General features: G+C 39.1%; 1 protein-coding gene across 1 annotated transcript in view; it reads left to right on the forward strand.

Annotated features, from left to right (window-relative positions):
- LOC140240112 (carbonic anhydrase 2-like) overlaps nucleotides 1-25,491 on the forward strand; it is a 63,655-nt gene that overhangs the window by 28,440 nt on the left and 9,724 nt on the right. Inside the window, exons 2-3 of the mRNA XM_072319921.1 lie at nucleotides 24,443-24,469; nucleotides 25,148-25,315. Of these exons, the coding sequence (XP_072176022.1) occupies nucleotides 24,443-24,469; nucleotides 25,148-25,315 (195 nt within the window). The remainder of the gene's footprint in view (nucleotides 1-24,442; nucleotides 24,470-25,147; nucleotides 25,316-25,491) is intronic.

The following is a 25,491-nucleotide window of genomic DNA, read 5'->3' on the forward strand; positions in this document are numbered from 1 at the left end:
CCACTGACCTTATCCATCAAGACCGGCAATAATAAAATAACAACGACAACAAATGAGCTCGATTATGATAGCAGCAACACGAGTAATAATAGTCGGTGATTTAACCGTCTGGCGCAAAGAAGAAAATAGTAGGTTTTTTTTTTTCTCTTTAACCATATGGAATATCACTACCAAGGCCATCTCAGCAGTGACCTGAAAAGATGGCTACCGAATTAACCCACTTTCTCCGCACACGACTCACGTTTAAACACTAAACAGCCAGATCCCCATGGTTCACACGGCTAATGGCTTTGACCACCGTTTTGCTTTGGGGAAAACGGACAGACCGAAACCAAAGATGTAATAGGCGAAAATTAGTTCTTTCTTGCCCGAACCAAATAGCGTGCGTTTTCTTTTTTTCTTGGCACTTAATTCAGCAACGTAGAATGAATAGAGACTATGTGTTTACAGCTGCAACCACAATGAATCTGGATTTATCCCACTGCATTCAAGAAAATGTACTTTGTAGCTCCCACATATAGGGTTAGAAACATATCACACTGATATTCCAGTACTAGGAAGTTAAGAAGTTTGGCAATTTATCATTACATAGCTAAGAGCCTGCATGGCAGAATATTGCAACATCACTATTCCAATGCAATCCAGGGCACTCTGTGAACTCTATATGAATTACTGACAAACGAATGACTATTAAATTTTGTTAAATGTAAGATATCAATGTAGCGCAAAAAAAAAGTTAAACACACACACACACACACAAAAAAAAAAAAAAAAAACAGAGCGGATTTTTCACTTATTGTCGAAATTGTAGCGATGGATGGATAGATAGACCCCCCCCCCAAAAAAAAAAAAGAAAAGAAAAAATCAAGTGAAGGAATTGCAAAGTTTGACAAGGGTTTTCCGGTCATGCGCGGTTTCACATAGACCCAGTTATTCCTCCGAAGTTCATGAGACAATAAATGGTGTACGTGCAACATTTTTTTTTCCCAAAGCGCCGTCGTTAACTAATGACTGCAGGTAATCCATTATGCCATTCTCTCTGCCGCATGTTTGACTTTACTGGAGGGTAAATTGTGATGCCGAATTGCTATTTGATGCTTTAAAGGAAATGAAATATGATTTATTGGCATGGTTCTTGAAATTGTCGCGTTGTTATTGTTATAAAAGAGAGGGATTCGGTTATTTCCCAGAATAACATATTATAAGGTCTTACATGATATTATAAGGTCTTTATGTTTGTGGTGTTATTCCAAGGTTCGTTACCTGAAAATGCAATAAGGTTCGTTATTCTCTTGACTTGGTCAAGTCCCTCTTTGTTACCGTGTTTGTAACTTTGTGTTTTTTTACTCAAATTGTACTTTGTCCGTGATGCAGGGCCCCTTGGCAGAGCAGTTCCGAGTGAGCTGAAAGGGCTACCCTGCTATACGAAAACTGAATAAATAAATAAATAAATAAAATTCTGAAGATTCGTCAATTCGAAAATAAAAAAGGGTTCGTTTTTCCGAAAATTGACAAACAAAATTGTGTGTACTGCCGAACCTTCTTAATAACATTTTTTTTTTGTCGTTTTCGGATTAATGAACTTTCGGGAAAATTGAGACTTATTTCATTCTCGAAATTACGAACCATTGGAATAACGAATCTTAGTGAAAACGAACATTCGGAATAGCGAACATTAACCATATTACTATCGGGCCAATGGTTTAACTCGATTCTTTCTTCATTCTACCACCATCGACCATTGCTATGACAACGAAGGCAGTGTCTGCAAATAACTGATAGAGGAGGAAAGACAGGACAAAGTTACTTTTTTTTCTTGTCCCTTCGTGCAAAGAGATAGATATCTTGCAACTCCTGCAGAAGGAGGCTACAAGCCTGTCACTTTTATTCATTCGACCATACGTCCCAGCCCATAATTGTTCCCGCCTTTTTTTCGGTCATGTGACAAAGTATTGATCTCCTTCAGTGTTTAACACACTCCACGCGGATTCCTTTTTCACATCCTTAGACCTACCAACCTCTTATTCAACTTTGAACTGTCTGAAGGTAGAAAAAAAGAACAAAACAGAAAGGGAGAGAGAGAGAGAGAGAGAGAGAGAGAGAGAGAGAGAGAGAAGGAAATAAAGGGGATACGAACAAAAAATATGATCCTGCAGATTTGGTCCAAATGAATTAAACAGAACAAAGTCAGGGACGAGCGCCAATCCCTGACGAACGAGAAGGCAGTCATGAGTTCAAATGAAGGGCACTGCTTGAATGCGACCACCCTTTTATCAATCGGCAACCTGCTTGACTAACCTTGTCATTGGCATCCTTCATCGTGTGGGTGGGGAAAAAGGAACATTTACTAAATGAACCCCATTATGATTGTATCACATACCGCATGCCAGTTCCATCGGAAGTATTTAAAGAGATTTCGTTATTGTGCCCATGCATCGCGGCTGTCAGTGAAGATAATCTTTGAGCGAATTGGAGACTGCAGACTTGCTATTCTGCAAGTCGTGTGCTAGTTCTTGCTCTGAAAGATGTGTTGATGTAGGGGTCAAAAGCGGTTACGCAGAAATACGCCAGCAATTCAACGTATCATTGATGCGAGCAGGTAGCTACATTATATTCATGCTCACGGTTATTTGTAAAACCGACCACAAGAATACAACAGAAATTTCCTTGCTTTAAGACCCTAAATCATTGTATAAGCCCTGAAATTTCACTGTTACATTTTGATAATCATCGCTCGAAGATTAAATCCTTATATTCAATGTAGAGCGCAAGGTACAATCAGGAGAGAGGAAAAAGATAATCTTAATCGTTGTGGCAGTACGTGGTTCTTTTACGTTGTCATAATTATGCAGAGTCTCGTTTATCCTTTAGAACACTCAAAGTTCTCATGAAGATCTTACAGTATTGATAATGATGGTTTATACGATATTTCAGTTATGTGTGTGTGTGTGTGTGGGGGGGGGGGGTCTGGATTATCAAGTTCAAGTTTGTTTGTACATGTATAACATTTATTTTCCATCTTATTTTCATGTAGGAAATCACATGCATGAAATTATTGCACAGGAAGGCAGAACCTCAAAAAAGCAAAGCTTGTGGTGAGCTGCCTTACAAAATACAAAAATACAAAATACAAAAATATCGTTTCAGTGTTTGACCGATCGGGTCAAAATGTGGGCATTTTATTCTTCGCTATAGTCTTTATGCAAACAATGAACATCAAAAGACTGAACTATTATGGAATTTTTAAGGGTTCATCGATAGTTCACTAGTGCTTGAACTGTAATTGAGAGAATAACACCAATGACAAAGAGGAGTGTATTAGACAAATAAAGATATGAACAAATCTATCACACAAGTACTTGAAACAATAATTGCTCCGGATGGGTTCCTGTCCTGTTTTTTTTTTCTTTTTTCTTTTTTGCCCGTCTCCCTCTATATCTTGAAAAGAGGGCTGCTAAAACGTGATTTAATGACATGGTTGGCTTGAAAAACACAAGCAGACTTCTATGATCAGTGTACAGATTTATTATTATTATTTTTTTACATTAAATATTCTACATAAACGTATAATATTTCTCTCCTTTATCAATCCTTGTTCTGAGACAGTACAGATTAAAAACAAAAACTTTGAATGAATGGGATAAACAGTGATCAATCTATCCCGGATAAAGCGCGAAACCTTCAACGAGAAGAACAAAAATACATACGAGGGGACGTTTTTCAGCAATCGGAGTTATGTCGTTTTCAAAACATGCCATCAATAATTCCCCTCATTTCTTCGTTGCCAATATTTACTTGAGTCTGTCCACGTCATGACGTGTCATTTATAAGGATTACATTGGGATCAGGGCATGAACGCCATGGTTTTATCGCAGACAGCAATTTGTAGGCTGTGTATGATATTTCAAAGACAGAAATAATAATGATTCTTAGGAAAAAAAAAGTAGTATGGGAAGTCTGTTTAAAGTAGGAGGTCATTTTCAGCGTGAGGCTGTTGCAGTGTCTTTTCTTTGAATTCGATTTAATTTGAATTCAATTCAATTCAAATCAAATTTTGTTTCCAATATCATATTTTTCCAAAACAGTTACAAACAAAAATGTAATACCAATCCTACAAAGCCATATAAAACTATCCGTTAAAATGATTGTATTGTTGGAAAGGAGAGGCCCATGTAAAAGACAAGCTTACAGAGATGGGAGACACTCAATTTATAGACTGAACCTAGAAAAGAAACGATGTACAAAACAAAGTTATTTCTGCCAAAGGATAATCAGTGTAAAATGTTTCGGCTGAACTTGCCGAAGATGTGCTAATATGGATACAAGTGGCCATATTTTGTACACCAGCATGGTGTAATATGACATCGTCGGGAGATCGGTTGCCCATGGGAAGGATAACCCCCACTCCCTCCCCCCTCCCATTTCTAACAATTTGGATTCAATATTAGATATTTGTCATAAAAGTGACAATATATCTTTCCTCTCTCATTTCACAATATTCCCTTGCTTACATTGCTGTGTAATGATTTTGTGTAGCTATGTGTATTCAAATGTCTTCTTGCAATTGAGTTTTTGTTGGAAGTGAAATAAATGAAATGAAATAAATGAGCCTCAGAACTTCCTCTTCGAAAGATCATACGCTACCTCCAATAAAATTACAGTCTTGTTTCCGGTACTTGAACTTCATTGTCCTGATTCTTATCATCATCTCTGTAGAGGTTTGCGAGATTAGCTGGTTTCTGTAACCTTCAGCTCGGTCTTGACAGCCCATAAAGGCCACTGTATTAAAGCTCCTTAACGGTTCAACGGTTATAGATAAAATTTGTTCTGTACTTCGCAGCTTTTGCGTCAAGCTAACCCTTCGTAGAGTTCCAAGCGTGTTCTGGTTCTACGGATTACCAGAACGTCTTAAACATGTTCCGCCCCAATCTCTCGGATGGATACGTTTCTATAGAGGTTTCGTAACCGGATCGCGGCCGACCGTCAAGGCTTTGTCGAAGGTTGAATAGACGCTGGACCTTAACGGGGTGCAAGCTAAATAGGTCAGGCATTCTTTGTGTCTGTTCTGTCCAAAGATGTGTAAGATTAAAAGATTGAATGGGATGATTTGAAAGCATTACGTATCTCTTAGTTTGTCTGCTTGCTGAAAGGTCCCCCGCAAGAAACCGTCTGCATGGTTCCACAATTTTGGTTATCAGAACGCACAATGGCAAAGACGAAGCCATAGAAACGCAACCAGTCTATCCGTACCCTGGACTCCAATTATCGCTGGTTAACCAGCGTCTTACCCAACTGCCACCGCCCCCATTTCATATAGATTTTCTTCTTAAGTTTCTTCTGCATTTGTGATTTTTGTTTGTGTGTGTGTGTGTGTGTGTGTGTGTGTGTGTGTGTGTGGGTGTGTATGTGTGTTTGACAGCAAACAATTAAAAAAACAACAACACTTCCTGCCCAGACATCCCCGACATAAATCAATTCTGCACGGCCATTTTCCATTCCAAAGAGAGCTTAAAAAGTGCGATACAGCCTAAGCAGATAAGTCCTTCCATGCAACTGCACATTATACAGCTCTACACACGTCTTGCAGCGGTGCATAGCGCACATCCGGGGCTTTCGCTGCCCTAAATTAGAGTTTCATCGATTAAATTCTTAACCGGCGATACGCCCACAGCCTTCATCCTCTTGGGTTAATTAACCACGTCTTATTCTAGAATGTCTTCGATCTAGGTGTTGGTGGATTTGGCTATTTTTCCCGCAATTGCAGATTGTTACCGGAAACGCTCTTTTATCAAAGCCAAGTTTAGGTACTTGGGCGTCAAATTTGTCTGACCTTCATGACCTTTATTTTAATATATTTTACTGGCTGAATGAAAAGTTCTTGACCCAAATGCACAGTTGAATATTTGGGTTCAGTTGCAGGTTAACTTACGGATCGTGCCGTGTGTTCTGCATCTCAAACACCATCAGAAAGCTGTATAGCCATTTATGCAGTTCTTCTTCTTCTTCTTCTTCTTCTTCTTCTTCTTCTTCTTCTTTTTCTTCTTCCTCCTCCTCCTCCTCCTCCTCTTCTTCATTTCCTTCCTGTCCTCCTCCTCCTCCTCCTCCTCCTTCTTCTTCTTCTTCCTTTTTAAAGGATATCTGGTGCAGAAAAAAAATCGCTGTTCATGTGTCCAATGGCATCCTTATTGTCCCCCGTGATAATTGTAGTACGCCCTCCCGTTCTAAGGCGACGTTCTTAACAGCTCGCCGTTCAGGGATTAGCCGGGATAAAACCCCGCCAGAATCTCTATTTTATGGTGTCGTTATATAACATCCTTTACAATGACATTTACAGGGAGAACAAGAAGAGGGAATAAAAGTAATACACATTGCGGGGGGGGGGGGGAGAAAATTCTTAGCTGCTTTATGACAAACTGGAAAGGTAAACTCCGTTCCGTATAGTGTGTACCTCATACAACATGTAGGCCTAATCCTTTCCGTTGTTTACGATGAACTCGTCCGGATTACTCCACAGCGTCCCGCCTTGTGTAAGCCTGCTTTTTGTTTCTAAGTTTCAAGAGACAGTCTTCAGAAAGGTGAAATTAAGGTGACTGAGAATCTAAACCTTTTGTAAGGTTTGAAAAGGGAAGTTCGTGCCCGGATGAATGGTGACAGAGTTCAAGGGTTCCCACTTGACACCCTTCAACTTGAACTCCAAATGACCTTAATCAGGTCCCTCTTGTTTGGCGCGACAATGTCTTTATGTCGTAATGTTGTTTTGGCAAGATTTTCTCTGCAGCACATGGTTCTAGTTGAGTACACTTGCCCTCATAACACACATAAGCAAACATTTACGCCAAACATCACTACCACCATCACAACCACACAAATAGCTACAAATGTGCCTACGCATCTCCCTCACAAGAGAATCCCGACACACATCACAAGGAAGCATGATTATGCAAATCATTTCTCGTAGAAACGACATAATCAGGCAAAAAAAAAATACGCTACTAGGATTTCATTTCATTTCATTCCATTTCATTTAATTTTATTTCATTCTCCTTTTTCCAACAAAACACAACACAGTATGAATTAGGTTATCATCACAATCGTATACACACAACTAACTAATTCGATGACGTCATCGGATACATTTTGAATGTAAGCATCTCATGGTCATGCGCAGTGCGCAGGGCAAGATGCAGCTTATATGAAGAACATTTTGAAAGAAACTTGGAAATAAATCTTGTATGTAAATCATTAATTTATGTGTAGTGACATTCTCATTATTAAGAGATCCTACAAACGAGAAGAATGATTTTTAAAAAGTGGATATTATGTCAGGTGCTTCCGGTCAGAAGACGGCACTAAGTGCTCTGTCTGTAAATTTCCTGTTCATCCATCTATGTAGTTTTGGTATCTGCAAAATGGAAATATACAACTGTCCATGCACATCCCTTGCAGAGATAAGAGTGAGGACAGGTCTACCAAAACATCATGTCGGTAAATCTTTTTCATCACGAGTTTCCTGGTGATAGCGAATGCTTTAAGTCACCGACAGGTGATTTTTTTTTATTTTTTTATTTTATTCATAGATCAATAGGCTATTATATCATACTTCATGAATAATACAACATAAAAAGTCACAATGAATGCAAATAAATATATTGATAGCATGTAACGGTCTTGCTGGGGTACAGAAATAGATGATTTGATAATCAGGCCGAAATTAGATGATCAGCATAATATGCTGGTCTGTGATTGGTCGTAATACAATCACAGCTTCTGCAGCTTCTGCGAGGATGAAGTTCATTGCCATACTATTACGTCACGTAAATTGATCGGTAATTTCAGAATGTTCTTTGCTGCCGACGGGGCTAGAGTAATATAATTTGTATTCATGTAGACAATAATATGAATATAACAAATATCATGAATATTGCCTCGTCTATTGTTAACACCCAACAGTCCCTCAACATTCATATTTTCCCCGAGACACAGGATTTTCCGTCATCGCAGCGCTTAAGGAAAATAAAGTCTCTTAGGGAAAATATAAGTCCCACTTTCTATCAGCTTTTATATTGCACAGTCCTCCAATAAAGCAGCATCCTTCCTTCCCATACTCAGGTCAATGAATATTATACATTACATTAGTCACATGAGATATGCTGTTACCTCTTATTACAGAGAAAGTGTTTTCCGTCGATGGTTATAGGCCTATCTTTACTGAATCTTTACTGAGTGGTAATGGCAAGTGAAGATTGGATTTTTGAGAGGTTTAAGTGAAGAAAAATTCTGCATTCACGAGGCTCCCCTCTTCACCAAGGTGTGTCACAAAAATAAATAAATAAATAAATAAATAAAATAGAGCGAACGCTGCACGGCAAGCCGAGTTGCTTATACCCGCGTGTGCCGCGTAGAGTTACCGTGATGGGAGTGGCGTCGTTGCGCTGGAGGTGCGGACATTCCAGCGGCTTAGGTGATTGCTTTACAGTCTATGGTTGTTGTTGTCTTAACGCTTTAGTCATTTTTTACTATGGAACATACCATTACGTGATCGAATGGCACTCGATAAATCACAACTATCTTAAACATCCTTATAGCATCATCAGCAGAATTTTATCCCTAGAAAGTGTTGCTCGATCCACCCCCACCCCCAAGAAAAAGGTCAACATACCAAGGAAAATAAGATAACGACCCTAATACGTCATATTGAGGGGAGGGGTATATAAAAAGAGGGATGTATTATCCTGGAAAGGCGCTCTTTCTGTGAGTTATGTGAATTCATTTGTAATTATATCGTAATATAGCTGTAGCATTTAATGAGCCAAATATGCACAATCTTCACACACATAAAAAAAAAAAAAAAAACATTCGGACGGGAAATTAATGTGGCTTATGGCTGGTTAATGGATATGTACGTCCATACAAGTAGAGTGTGTCTTCTTCTTGAATAGAAATGTAATTAAATAATTGATAGACACATTTATTATCGTGGCACTGTAAGGACTGATCTCAGAGAACGGATAAGTCTCGTTGTTGGACGCTGTATAACGAGAGAGGAGAGGAATCTTCCTATTGAGATATGGCGAAAAAGTGCGAGAAAAGCCATAGCAAAAATGAAAAGGGTCGTCATTTTGAAAGCATCCCCTCTTCACATGCAAAGACACGTATAGTAGTCTGTCCGACTCTTTAATAGGTGTGAGGAAAGGTTATGAGAAACTGGTGTAAGTAGTCAGGGTGGCGCGATTGAAGGAAAAGAGAAAAGATGACCTTTGCATATTTCGGTTAATAACAATCAAAGTGGCCATTTTTGCATTTACTTCTGATAGAACGCCTTGCATTGAGTTAAAGACGAACTATTGTCAGGTTGTTTACGGCCGTTTCTTCAGTTTAAAATCTCGTAAGCTATTTTCCCCCGATCTCTCTAAGACGCTACCTGTTACAACATACGGGACTCGATGCTGAGGAGTATAGAATCGATTCTTTCTTCTTTCTTTCAAAAGGTAGTGGACAATCGACTACAATCTCATCGTTCGTAAGCACCCACGCGAAGGATTCTTGCGAGATTACGATGACAGGCCAAAGGCCGCCCGATCTCTTTTGAGGAAAATATGAAAGGAACGATTCCTGAAAGGGAAATAAAAGGGAGAAGAGGAGAACAAACAATCTTCACGTGTTGTATCTTCGTCCTTACATCGCTGTCATTCTAATCACAGCCATTAGACTTACACGTATAGAGAGGAACACACAGGACAGTCTGACCCCCCCCCCCCTTCTACTCCCACCCCCTTTACTTTTCATAAAATGTACAATGCTCCAAGCTCAGGCAATCCAATCCACGTGCAGTTGACTCCTCACGCGAGATGCCAAGCCAACGACGCCCCCGGATCTCTGGGCGTGGATACGCACATGGCTGCACACAAACATTTAAATAATTGGCTGCAGACTGCAGTACCAAACCATCTGTCAAAAGCCGCCATTCGTATCACTAATAACTTATAAGAAGGCAGTCTTCTGCACATTTTTGTCCTATCAAATCCATCTAAATGCAATGCTTTTTGAAAGATTGGGATGTATGATGTGATTAAACAGATATTTGTGACCATTATGATTATGCAGTTATGTAGAATTGTAAGTTCCCTTTTCACTTAGGTCTTTAGGTTATGACACTTCAGCGCTTATCAACTAAAAAAGAAAATACGTTATGCATTCTATGAAATGAAGTGAAATAAATAAAAAAATGTCTGACTTGGTGCATGTGACTTTTCGTCTGCGATAAGGAAAGGAGAAAGGAAACACCCTCTAACTGAATGTCATCTAAAATCATGTCCAATGAGAAAGGACTGCGCGAAATGGCATCTAGTAAAAGAATCGTCATATACTAGCAGTAAGGAACACCTGTTCATTTAATGCAGCATTCGCTGTGATTTGCGAAATGACGGCTTTTTGGGGAAAAAGGAACAGTCGAAGAGTAGGAAACACGACACGCCTCTCCCCGTGATTCCAGGAAAACCACGTGGGGGCCAAATATTGCAGTGCAAAAGTACAGCTAGAGTTTGTTTGAAGAGTCACCATCATTCTTTTTCCTTGGTCTTTCTACGATGTCATCTTAAGCAGAGATTAGTCTCTTTGCTTTTTTACCCAAGGAAAATCCATATTCCGTTCGTTATATATAATACTTGTAGAGTTCCACTCACGTCATATATATATCTGGACATTATGTACAAACAGGTAAGGTCTGAGGAAAAGGGCAACAAAAGACCGGTATGCACATGATTTTTTTTTTAAATCTTAGTCTTTGAATCTTATGATTCATTATACGTGCTAACCACTATTGACTTATATTTTTGTATCAGAATAAATATAATATATGTAAGCATACACAAATATGCATATAAGTAGATATATAGAACATATTAGATAAGAAGGGATGAATGGACAAGGTTGTTTACGAGATTTGTGGCTGGATAGATGGGAAGGAGGTTGATAATTTTTGGAGAGGACAAATGAAATAACTTGGGTATTTCTAGTAGGGCCTATAAAGGTGACCTGATTCTTCCCTGACTTTTCATATAACTCTCCTCATTGAAGATTGCTTGGTGTGGTGGGGTGGTGGGGCCGGATTGGGGGAGGGGAAAGGGGAGGTGTCCAACGAATTTACACCCGATGAAAAGGAGATTTTTGTGTCGGGGGGGGGGGGGTCTCAGAAAAAAAAATCATACAAAGTAAATGCGATTACGTCGATACAAAGCCTTTACCGTATTTCTCTTTCCTCTGAGACAAGAAGAATTGTCATAAACGTGTGCAAAAAAGTTCTCAACCAATGAGACAGTGTCCTCGAGAATTAGAAGAAGAAAATAAAAGAAAAACGAAAAGGGAGAAGAAGAGGAGGAGAGGAGAAGGAGAGGAGGAAAAAAATAAGGAACGCAGGAAGGAATGTGTCTGAAACTTCTGTTCGAATTAAGCGCTTCCTTTCGAATCAATGGTGTCATTGTTATGGCGTTATGACTGTGATAAAGCGACGCCAGACGTCTTTGATTTATCTTTCTGCAGGGAAATATTATGATCATTGTGCACTCACGGCATGCGGCTTTAACGCTATACATAATCATGTAGTCAGCCGGCATAGTTCTCATATTTCTCATGCGTTCAGTGTTTCAAACAAGTGTATTTGTGTTAAACGAATACTAGAAAGAGGTAAGATGGTCGACTTTGTTTAATTCGAAAGCATCTGCACCCTGTCCAAGCTGTGCCATGTCGAGTATAGGCCTTCGTAATATACCTGGCTTACGCGGAAGGCTACTACTTTGGCTGACCTCAACAACGTCCATCATAATTATATTTGACATGCTGAATAGCTGCAAGGAAAGCGGTAGATAACAGGTTCGATTCCCGCTGGCTCTTTTCCCGACATGTTTGTTAAAATGTATACAAACACATTTGTTCGTAGGGGGACATCAATAAAAATCACAACACAGGCTGTGTGTCAGCTCTTCGAATTTTCACCAAATTGTGTTTGTGAAGGATAATGGAAATAGTTATTTTGTCATCACAATTTCTGCAAATGTTTTCGAAATGATAGCAATGACAGCAATGGAGGGGGGGGGGGGCACTTCATGAAACGTTTTGTCTGACAAGTTGGGAGAACAAATTTGCTTTCAGCCAATTACTTGCACGGATTTCAGTAGCTTATAACAGTTTGTCAGAAAAATATCCCAGCAAGACGCTTCATGAAATGCCCCCAGATTTCCATTTGGGATTTTTAAAACTGAGCAGCTGTATTCTACCTTGTGCTACTAATACCCCGTTCCCACTGCCGATCAGATCAACTCGATCAAGCGAGATCAATCCCGATCACCTATTTTTGCCAGAGCAATCCCGACCAAATGCTCGATCGTCCTTCAACACGATCCCTTCCCGACCGCTATTCGATCTTTTACGATCCGCATCCGACCATTCTCGACATCTCCAGAATCTCTCCTCGACAGCCACACAGATCTCTACTCGAACATCCCGATATACACACAATCAATACACGATCGCTACACGGTCAATACTCGATTTCTACTGGACTTCCTAGACCAGCTCGACATGACTCGATCTGTGCAAGATCTTGCATCGAACGGGTCGGCAGGTTCGTACAGTGATCGGGTGAAGGAAGAATTGGTAACAGTATTCGATTGGTTATATGAGACAACTCAGTATTTATGCTTGAATACGGCGTGGCCAAAAAGAGTGCTACAAACTAACTATTAATTGCAAAAGCATGAATGAACGAAAGAAATGATTATCTTTAGTATAGGTTTTACCGGCCAATTTTGCCCTTTTGTCAGTCCATTTGATGAAAGGTTCATTCAATTTATCGAAAATCCTCATCACTGCACATTAGGTCATTCAAAATTGCAAGTTGTTCGTTCAATTTATCATTCCGATCAATGAGATTTGCACATGTGCCTTTCGAATTCGTAAAACGGGCATTCAAATTGGCACGTGCTCTTCAGTCATTCAAATTCGCCAGCACTGGCGAAAGGGATATTTCAGTCATTCAATTTCGCGTATGGGCAGTCAAATTCCTAACATGTTCATTGAAATTAACGTCATGTCATTTCTTTTTTTTTTTTGAAAAGGTGATAACATTTAAAAGCGTATTTCTATGTGACTTATTGTTTCATCCACACACTGTTAAGCAGTAAAAGTATCGTATTTTGTACCATATTATATAACTTTGCTGTTCTGTAACGCCCCTTTTCTTTCATACATGACATTTTAGGCCTACATGTACCAATACTCTAGTTTAACTTCATCTTCTTACAGTCATGACGGCACAAGTTAGATACAGACGTATTTCTCAAGGGGACAGAAAACGAATTATAGGATTATTTGATGATCATAACCTTGACTTCCTACAAATGGCCGACACACGGAATAAAGCGCTCAACGGCGAGATAAGTTGTGGCCATGCACATGTTGCACTATCTTCGGACTTGAAGAGTCACTAAGCACATTAAAGAAAAAAAATGTTGCCAAAATCTCTGAAATGAGTACGAAAATATGAAATGTAATGACGCTTGGAAAACAATAACTATGTTAAGAAAATAAAGAAAGAAGCAAACCATAAACATGCGTGCTAAATTGACTGCAAAAGATGTTAAATTGATTGCCCAAAAATGAATTGGAATGAACGAGAGCAGCATGTCCGTGATCACGTGACTATCATTCTAAACTGAATGAACGAATAACCAAATGGTGCTTGTATTACGAATTTCAATAGAAAAAGTGTTAAACGAATAACCAAATGGTGCTTGTGTTACGAATTTCAATAGAAAAAGTGTTACTTAGAATGAGGCTAAAAGTAATTTGAATGCTCCAAAATGAATTTGAATGAAGAGATCATAAAATTAAACTATACCGAACATGTCATCTTTGGTATACTTTGCTAAATTGAATGCAGCAATTAGGAACTGGACTGACAAAAGTGCGAAATTGGCCGGGAAAACCTATAGTTGATAGAAGAACACTTCCTATTTTGAAACCACAATCATCAATTCTCGTGCAGGCGTTTCGATTCTGTAGTCATATTTCCTGAAAAAAAAACCGATGACAAAGACTGATCACTACTGTTTGTGAGCCACTCAAAAAGGTACCAAAAATGCATTCATTTGTATTCATTCATTTTATCCGTTTTCAGTAGCTATTTTTGACGCATTCGTTATCAGTTTTTACGGCTTCACTATCGCTCAGTCAAGTAGGATATCAGTGCGGAAAGTCACAGACTTGTAAATCACAAATTTTCATGGAGATCAAAGCACCTGCACGAAGATTGATTATCATTGTGTCAAATAAAATTTGAGATGTTCTTACTATTGAATAATGTAACGATTTCATTCAGTCGCTCATATCTTTTTAAATAAGAGACAGTTTTGTAGCACTCTGTCTGCCGGGACACCATGTGTAATACCTATAATAGGTTCGTTCATATTCATTCGATATTTTCACTGGATGTGAAGAATAGCAAATCTAAGTTTGATGTCTCATTAAAAAAAAAGAAATGTCACACCGCCACGCTTCGTATAAGTGCATGACATATAGGTGGGCTGAAATTAATTTGGTCTAAAATGAAACATAGGCCTATATGCCCATAATGGCATAAATGCACCATTATATAGAGTTGAAAAAAAATGACAGTTCTACACCCCAAATGAGTCGTATTATCTTTGTAATTATTGTTCTCATTATTAAAGAATGAAAAAGTGAATGACAAATATCTATGTATTCATTGATAAATTATATAGGCCCAAGAGTGTGTAAGATAAAATACATGTATCATATTAGTTTCTAAATTCATGAAGTGTGCTGATATGTGGAACAGAGTACATTATCATGAAAATAAAATAATGTAACATTTTACACTAGCAAAAAAATGATGAAAATCTTGGATGTTTATTTTTTTTTTGTCAACTCATCCCAGTCAATCGATATCGAGGTGGACTTCAAGCAATGTACATACAACTCTCAATAAAAAAAAAACCTTATTAAGCGAAGCAAAAGTGTAACATCTACGTAAATAAAAGTAAAGTAAGTCACTGAGCATTATTTTATGAATCTACGTTACAACTACTGTTTTAACACGTCAGCGTAAGAAATAGATTTTATATCAACATAGCCAACTTGAACTTTAAAACCGACAAGATAGCAAAAGAATTCAAGAAACATTTCTCAGTTTATAAGTAAAGTATATAATCTAGAAAATTTCCTTTCACGTTACAGTCATATTACCAGAATACCGATTTTTTCTCAGTTTCAGTTGTGTTTCTTTTCTTACTTCTGGTATTTTTTGTCTGGAGAGTCTCTCTGTCATGTCTGCTGTTTAGGATTTGTTCTCTTTTCCCTCTCTTCGTGGCCCTTTTCTTTTCTTCAGTGGGCCAGGAGTGGATGAAGAAACTGACGACATTTAACTTTTTAACGTGACCAAGGATTGCATATGTTTTTTCTTAATACCTGAACAATAAATGAGTGCTAAGAAAGTACGTCTGCACCTGCTGCAACCACTGTCAAAAAGTGCTCGGTATTTGATCGAGTGCCGGTCGAAGCATGATCGAGTTTAGTCGAGTATCAATCGATAGCAGTCCTGTATCGGTCGTGTAGCGGTCGAGTTATTCATGAAACTGATGAATCCTGGATCGAGATGATCTGAAATCAATCGTGTAGCATTCGAGTATAACTCGAGATGATCGGGAACTGAGCTCGGGGAAAAATCCGTCCCGACCACACTAGATTTCTATACGACCGATTCCCGATCAGCACGATCTCTTCTCGATCACTACCCGAGCTGTTGGTGTTCGGGCTTCCTACTCGAATATTTTGGACATGTCCAAAATTATCGTGAAGGAAGCAGGAGCGATGCCGATCAAGGTAGATCGACCCCGAATACCAATGCCGAGCGAGCCCGACCAGGCTAAAAAAGCTTGATCGGGATTGATCGAGTTGATCTGATCGGCAGTGGGAACGTACCATAAATCACATTTTTTGATATTCAAAGATAATAACATTTTATGGAAATTCCTTCCATGTATATAAAAAAGTGATAGAAAATATGCATACGTCGTGTAAACAAAAATTCACCTTGATCAACGTGTGAAACTTAGTAAAATCTGCTTCATTGCACAAAATATTCATGCATGAAAAGGCATCATTTCACGAAGGTCTTCATTAAAACTAAAATCTCATAAAACATTATTCAATGAAGCGAACGAAATTCGTACTATTTTTAAACATACTACCCTACCCCCAAATCTGACTTATTAGGGAGTTTTCGCTACACGACGGGAAGACCGAGAATACGCGGAAGCAATCAGCTGTGACAGTCTCTGTACTCGCGGACTCCCGTCCCCTTATCAAAGCAGTTTCGCTTTCCTGTATAGAACGGAGGCATGGGGATAAGATTACTGATTGGGTGGCTCACTGGCTGGCTCACTCCTGTCCAGCATCGGGACCGAACGCTATTTTGGCAGAAACCGTACCCGTTTTCCCCAGGACGGGATGTTTATTGGATTTGATCATGCGCGGAAGCAAATTTTGCACACGGCACGCTCCACTCCCGGCCGCGTCGTGCTTGCGAAAACTCCCCATGGTCATGTGCAAAACAACATGCGTGTATTTGCTGCATTTACCAAACATTCCTTATCCGTACTTTAAAGGGACTGTACAGTACTGGTTGAGGTGGGGATTCATGTTTTAACATTCCTAAGTGAGATAATGAGAAACCTCATAAATGAAATATGAAAGAGCATGTAATTTTAAAAAGGATTTAACGTTTATTTGATGAAAATTGGTTTTCAAATGACCGAGATATCCAAAAAAGTGATAATAAAAGAAGGCGACAGGCCACGCCTTTTATTAGGATCTCTTTGTTTCACCTTGTTTTTTGATAACTCAGCCATTTTAAAACCGATTTTCATGTAATGAACTTTTGATACCCCTTAGAATTGCACGCTCATGCTCTTTGACATCTCATAGAATGGTTTCTGAATATCTCGCAAAACCTTACCTCAACCAGAACTGTACACACTCTTCAACCACAGAGAGAGAGAGAGAGAGAGAGAGACACTCACGCACACGCACATGCACACTCGTATGCACACACAGACGCACAATGAGAGACAGTATTACAAAGCAATCCGATCGACTAATCCGCATTACCTATCTGTCTTTTCTTTTTGTTCCTTTGGTCGAGCTGATCAATCGATGGCGCTCTTTCTTGTAGAGGATGGAACGAGGACGGCCCCGAAACGCCTGCTAAAAAAGGGGCGATCACACATCGCCGGTTTAGATGGCGGTTCACGGCGGTTCGGCAATTCGCCGTGCTCCGCCAAAGACCGTGTTAACACCGTACATTAACCCTGCTTATCTGTCACTGATCCGCCATAAACACCGAGAACAGCGGGGAAACGCCAGAAAAATTAAACATGTTTAATTTTTCGTGGCGGTTTTGACGGTTTGAAATGGACCGTGTTCAAATTGCCGTTCACCGTGTAAAGAACGGCATCCTCCGTGTTTGCACAGCAAGATCCGTCATAACTTTTCATGCAAAAACAAATGTTGAACTTAAAAGAGAATAATGCCTCCGGCGATACTTCGTGCGGATCAATGAAATAATGGGAAAAAAAGGCAAACATGAACCCATAATACAAGATTTGGTAATATTGAATGCTAAGGTTTCATTCCTTTTTTATTTTTACATAACAAAGAAATCTTAATGTTCAAAAGGGTGGGAGGTACTCTCTTAATTTCTAGGATTTATTTTTAAGTCCTAAGGATTTATTTCTTTAAGTCCTAGCGGACTGTAGATACGGACAAAACCTTAGGACTTAAAAGTAAGTCTTAGCTAGGATTTAAAAATTTAAGTCTATGTTCAACTTAAATTTCAAGTCTATAGGATTTATTTTTTAAGTCTTATTAGATTACATTTAAATCTTTCTTAGACTTGTTTTTAGAATATTACAGTTAAATTAAAAGGTGTATTCATAATTTTGTTAAAGCTTAACAGCTTAAAAGATGGCCAGCGACTTGAACCTGTAAGTTATACACAAAAGACTTTTGCAAATATGTTGGGTTCGACTTTCATTGTATGTCTTTTTGTAAGACTGCATGTTGATGCAGATATGTTGAATTTTAAGAGAGAGGAAAAAGAGATGTTGAAACCTGAAAAAAAAAAACACCATTACATGTTACGTGAACCTGTGAATAAAAAGGAAACTATGTAGATATATTGTATTCTTTTTTCTTCATATGTATGTCTTTTTTATTGACTGTTGTTAGAAATATGTGAAAACTAAATTCAGAAAGAGAAAAAAAAAAGAGATGATGAAACAAGGAAGTACCTGTTCATCACTAAATATATAATAAATGAACAGGAAACATTGTATAAATTATGTTTTATTCTGCTTTGACATGTATGTCTTTTTAATGACTTCTAATACAGATATTTTTCAAGTCAAAAGAAAGAGAAAAAAGTATGTTGAAACTTAAAGACAATTGCTTATTGCATCACTTATGTCAATCTGTAAATACACATGGGGTTTCAACGTTTCGCAATTTCTTTTAAATTGTGTGTGCCTAACAAAGCAATGTGCTCCTTGTTGTAACCCATTGAAAACGAGTTAAAGGGCTCTGGTTGCATCCAACTTCAAGGGCTTGGTAGGGACTCCTCCACCTTTCGGGGGAGATCCGTGTTACTATCGCGCCAATCCGCGATAGCGCCGTGTTCAAAACGTGCTGAGAACGTAGTCACATCGCCATCCGCCATCGTTGGGACACGGTTCACGGCGGTTTGAGAACCGCCATGAACCGCCATCTAAACCGGCGATGAAGGAAAATGCCGCAGAGGGGTTGTTAGAGCGTGAATAAGAGTACGCTGTCCAAGAAACTCACACAACTGTGTCATCCGCTAATGTAGCCTACACAAGATGTCTTCACATGCGTTATACATATTCACATGTATCAATTCGAGGCTTGCGAAGTCATAAACATGATAAGTAGGGGAATTGCAGACGAATGATGAAAGTATAGCTTCACAAAATGACAAAGCCGTTCAACTGTTAAGCTTAACGATCAACATTCAATTCGATTCAAACTGTCTTTAACAGACTAAGCAGTTAGTCTCTGTAACCTACAACTCTTTGTGTATTCTAATTCATACCAAAAGCAGTTGAGTAAAATTGCTTTCTCTTCCACTGAAGAACGAACGTACATTCCGCTCTCCGAAGTTGTTACTTTATCACGTGGATAGTTGAGCTCATTCATAATATGTATTAATAAGCCAGTTTGTAATGAGCTTATATGAACGTTGGTGAAAATGACGGGGTTTTTTTCACAATTGATTTAATAGGCACTTTACTCTTTTTTAAAGCGACATAATGCGTAAGCAGGCCCAACGTAACAATTTATGGAGTTCGTGCCAAAAATAAAGAATGAACTTGTGTGGACAAGGAAACCAGAATGGTTCGCCAATCAGAGTGATCAACATACCAGGGAAGCATCTATTTGATTGTATTGCATGGAATGCATCAACTTTTTTTTTTTTCAGTTAACATTGCCAAAAAGGGGGCCCACCAGGCTTTCTGTTCGATGGTTGCGCCAGCACGCGCCATTTGTAAGGGTCACAGGAAAAAAAGTAACAACATGCCTGCTAGTACAATTAATAACTATATGTGACACTGCACCTCAAAACAAACAAAAAGTCGCCAGACATGAATTTTTAGTTAAGACCATATTCTGAAAGAGCAGACTTTAAGCTTTAAAGTGATGTATAACTCAAATCAAGTGGACTCTCCTAACCTATCTAAATATTGGAAAGAAAGTACAAACTCAGGAAAAGTGGGAACTGAGAAAAGAGGCTCTGAAGTACAGTGTCTATTCAAGCGCTTAATCTTTACCAAACCGTGCTGGCTGTGCGATGAATGGGACAAAAAACAGGAAGTAAACCATCAGAGTAACAACAATGAAGGGATTATCAGATTAAACTGAAATTAGGCATGCCTCATTAACACATTCAGTCCATAATTAATGCCAACTTTCAAAGCAGTAGCACTATCCTTTCAAAAGTTATTAGAGTTGAAAGTGAAGAGTGTGGCCAAGGTTTTTCAGAAATGAAAAAGGAATTCTAAAGACACACCTAATGGCACTATTCTACCAAAATTGTTCGAGATAAACTGCTAAAAAAACACATTTTCCTGCCCGTTTTATGATACCAAATTTTACTTTAATGTAAAAGAAGACCCGCTCTTTCAGAAAATATGAAAAAGTCACGTTCGGCTAGGTTGACCCATTTCACTTATTTTCAGTCCTCACGCAAAATCAGTGTGTGCGACTTTATGTTCGTTTTGAGGTGCACGGTCACATATTATCATCTGCTCATGCGCAAACTGGCAGTGGTACGCCGACATGTAATCAAAATAACGTAAGTCACATGCACAAAAACGTGTGATTATGTAACATGTGAGGACACATCGAGGAGGGTGTACAATAAAAGAAACCGCAACAACCACAACCCTGGAGTGTTATTGTATGTTGTATTATACTTCGTTGCCATTGTCATTATTTTTTTTCTTTAGCAGTTTAGCTATTACCTCCAGTGTGCCTTTTCTACTCTCTTATGCAACATTATGCTAATCTCATGTGGATTGGCGTACTCAGTAGAGAGCTTTCGCAGGCACGACGCGGCCACTACTTGAGCGCGCCGTGCGCAAAATTTGCTTCTGCGCATGATCAAATCCGAGAAACGTCCCGTCCTGGGGAAAACGAAAACGGTTCTCAGCCAAAATAGCGTCCGGTCCCGATGCTGGGCAGGATTGAGCAAGCTGCCAGCCAGCCAATCGGAGATCTTGTCGCTACGCTCCGTCCACACAGGAGAGCGAGGCTGCTTAGATATGGGGACGTAAGTCCGAGTACGGGGACTGTCACAGCTGATTGCTTCCACGTACTGTCGGTCTTCCCGTCGTGTAGCGAAAGCTCCCTTATGACACCCACCCAGTGACGGGGAGTGAATAATAACTTCTGTCAGACGTCAAAAAATCCCAGACAACCTCCAGCTATTGCGGAGGAGCATTGGACTGATCTTGGGAAGATGAATGGGATAATGATTGCATCCTCCCGTTGGACCTTGGTAGCTTTGAATTCTATGAAATGTCTGATGGTGTACCCGACATTTACTTCTTATTTTTTGTAAACTGCCAGTGAATTTTGCATAGAGCATAAACTAGGTGGGGGAGAACACGCCGAGACTAGCAGAGCGAGGCATCATGGTCAATCTAAGAAACATCAAGGCCAAAATTGATTTACCTGGAAAAGATATGTTTTGCCAGCCAACCAGTTTAAAGATACCACTGCCGATGAGATACTGTGCATTATACCTTGAAAAAAAAAACAAAAAAAAAAAACCGGGGATATATTCAGGTAACATCGACTCCTAGAATGGGTGAATGCCCTGACAGTAAGCGGAAGAGGTATCTATTGGTAAGAACAGAAATTAACAAACATTGATACCACCATCACCACCACCATCTAAAATGTTGAGATGTAATTTTGGTGACCGGTGCAATGCGCGTAACGCTCTACCTCCAGTGACTATAATGAGATAAATAGGAGAGCAATTTCTACCGATTGACAATTTGCATTGTGAAACTAAACGAGATTATCGATGAAACTATAAATGCAGTTAAAATGTAGATGGAATAATAAATGGGAATGAGGGTATTCGTGATGTGTAGCCTTTTAGAAATCCAGATGCATGACGTCAGCTGCCAATGTGAAGTGCCCTATTTGATACAAGCTCTTATAGCGCTATGGATACAAACATAACGACAGTCAAAAGACAAAAGTCATGAAGTTATCTCCCATCTCTGCCGAGTACCAGAGAATAATGATTTAGGTTTTTTTTTTTCTTGTTTTTATATTTGTGTAAATCTTTGTTTGATTTTGGGCATGTGACTTTTTTGTCCCCATGCATGCTTGACGTAATTTTATTGGCTCATCGCGTGTGTAGAGATATATCCATTTCTTGTTTTTTTTTTTGTGTGTGTGTTTTTCATGCCATTTTGTAAGGATTACGAGGAAGTTGCTGTACCTAATGTCGCGGGGAGGGGTAAAAGATAATAGCTAGTGGCATGAAGCCAAAATCAGTTAGCCTGTTTACTCCGCGCCAAGAAAGAATGATGGAAAACATTGTTTGGGGATTTTTTTTTTATTCTTCTCACTGAGTCTGCAACGCATGAGAATGGATTTCTTTTGCATAAAAGAGCCCAATAAAGAAACTCATCGATATGACCAGTGTGTACACACCCAGATCTGTATGATATCGTCATCTTTTTTCCTTTTTTTATCTCTCCTTTTCCCTCTGTCTTTCATTTGTAGGTCCGGGATTTATTATATTAGGCAAAAAAATAGTACCTTTTGATTCCATATTTGCTTTGCTTTCACTCGGCCAATAATTTTTTCTTTAGTTTTTTATTTATTATCGCTCTGTCTATAAGTTTATGATTCTGAAGTCTCTTTCCGTCCCTTTTCGTGATACAATGATTTCTCTTTATAAACCTGAAAGCAGATTGAAAAAATAAAATCCATTCTTTAGTGCTATTCCAGCCTAGATGCGATGCCAAATAGTGTGACCTCCTTGCAGGATACAATATAGCATGACAATACTTAGAATTCGGGTGTAACAATAAGTATATTTGCGAGACGCTAAAATCCCATCAGGAAAATAAAGACACAAGGTCGCCAGAAAAAGTGTCAATCTCCCCACACTCAGCGGTCTCTTCAACTTTTCGTACTTCTTTTCAATTGCAATCTGGTATAATCACTCATCAGAACGTCTTTGCTGTACATTATAGCGCTAAGCTCTTCCTACTAGTGCCCCGTCACGAAAGCAAATAACTCCTCACATCATGTTCCTGCGCGACATGAATGCAGCGACTTTAATCATCGAAAGAGGGCGTCACGATGATTTTTAGAAACAGTAGCTCAGTTTGGGTCTGGCACCTGTTCACGTTATCCCCCGAGGCTAGGGTGCTGTGAGTTAAGATTGTAACCCTGTTGACTTCCTGCTTTTGATTGCATCAGGGCTCCCTTCGCGTGCCTTTTGATATTAAATTGTTTTTCTAGCACCGGTTTGTCGACCCATACTCTTCTCGCATGTCTTAGGGTGTTCAAAAAACTTCACAGCCACTTGCAGATTCCACACAATGCTCACAATGACCTTGATTGATAAAACACAACAAAAGCGAAACAGAGACACGCACATAGAGACGAACATGATAGCAAAGATTATGTTAAATTCGGACTCTGCATACATAAGAGAATTGGAGGACTTATAAAGTTTCATGCTTTCACAAAACGTTAATCATGGATAGTAGGGACAGTCACGTCCGCATTCTGAATGAAGTAATAACGTTATCACATTCAAATCGCGTAGTCAGCGTTGCAATATTAGAGCAAACAAACAAACAAACAAACAAACAAACAAAGAAACATTGTTACTATATTTATTTTTACTGTTTGCATAAAGTCGCTGTAAACACAAAGTATTTTCAACACCAACTTATCATATAGTCTTGTCAATGAACAATGAAAGAAGCTGTAGAAGCTCAGCTTATCAACTCAGAAAATAATTTCCATTCTTACTTGCACAGTCCTAGTCCACTGCTTGGACTGTATTCAACTTAACCAGTATTAATAACCAGCATTAGAGGCAAAGCAGTGTGCTTACTACGAACGTTGATGGCGTCTGAATTGTACAAAATGTTGACTACCGATTGGTGGAGTGTGGGCGATCAGCGGTTTCGCGCGTTGAGTGTGTCGTTAAACATGCGTGGGCCTAATTATGGGTGTATACTAGCGAGGGGAACGCGGATGATTGAAATCGGCCAGTACTCTGGACTAGCACAGACCAAAAGGACAGTCTGGTCTGATGTTGTTTATTTATGACAATATTATCTTCTTCTTTTTTTAATTTGCGTGTGCGCTTACGCCAGATATTCGATAAAAACGTGTGACAATCGATAATTCAACGATCATGTCCGACAGTGATGATTTCACCAGTTTTGAATTGATTGCTTATTTTGATTCCTTGATTTACTTTGTAAGCCAAGATCAGTTTCCCAACAGGTCTAATACACCTTCAAAATTTTCTGATATTTACTGTGGAAACGCAAATTTACACTGTATGTCTATTATATTACTATAATGATGTTTGATGCAAGATGATCAATTATGGAATTAGAGCTAAGAGCATTAAGTAAACGAGCATGCATAAATATAATGATGATTGTCAGTGACGGTGAATTCAAAAATACATTGTTATTTTGTTACCATTTTGCATCTGTGATGCAAAAAAATGAAAAGGATTATTAGACTGTCATTAATGATTGTTCTCTTTTTGCATTCTTTTTCTTCTCTAACACAGCTTGGACCTACTCGGCAGGACCATACGGTATGTACAACAGTCTTCACTTTTCCGAATCTTTTGCACGCTATTTTCCTTGACATACAAACCGTATACTCAGTAGCATACCTTGGATCCAAATGCATATATTCCATTTGATAATACTGCCTTAGAGCGAAAAGTTCATCCCTACAGTTTTGTGTATGTAAGAGAGAGAGAGAAAAAAATGTCAGATTTCTTCCTTGTATTTCAAGACATTAAAATGTATTTGCATTGATATGCTTTCGCATGTAAAAGCACGCAGCCAGATTGTGCCTACAAATTTATATATCATACATAACATAGATATCCAGTTTGAATTTTAGTTGCAAAATAGGGTCGATGAAAGATGTAAACTTTTTTGTTCTTTGTCTTTTAAATAGTGGCCGAGCGACACACTGCTATTGTCGAGCCATGTGTATGTAGGTGTATAATTACGTATTGTACCACTTGGCCATAAATTCAATCCCTCCCAGGACTGGTTGTAATGCACACAAACACATACACACATATATATTTATGATATACAAGAAAGACCTACAAAATTGAGGATATAGTATACTAATGTCTTCTTCAGCAATGGATTCGACTTCAGAGAGAACTGCTGATTTCATAATTCACTCTGCCAGTTATCTCTAACCATGACCAACTATAACACAATGTATCTTTCATTCTTATTCCACGCAGGTCCCGAAAACTGGTACAAATTGAACGGGTCCGTCTGCAACGGTCAGCGGCAGTCGCCGATCGACATCGTTACCTCCACTGTCATCAACCAGGATCTCGGCGTTTTCCAGCTTGATGGCTACACGGACGTCAACCCCAATATGGACCTTAGCAACGGTGGTCACGGAGGTATGCAGACAGGAGAAAGAGGAAGATGAGGAGGAGGAGGAGGAGGAGGAGGAAGAGGAGGAGGAGGAGGAGGGAAGAGAAAGGGGGAAGAGTTATATAGGAGGAGGAGGAGGAGGGCAGGAGGAGGAGGATGAGGAGGAGAGGAGGAGGAGGAGGATGAGGAGGAGGGGAGGAGG

This window comes from Diadema setosum, chromosome 16, assembly GCF_964275005.1.
Source record: "Diadema setosum chromosome 16, eeDiaSeto1, whole genome shotgun sequence".
Taxonomy (NCBI): domain Eukaryota; kingdom Metazoa; phylum Echinodermata; class Echinoidea; order Diadematoida; family Diadematidae; genus Diadema; species Diadema setosum.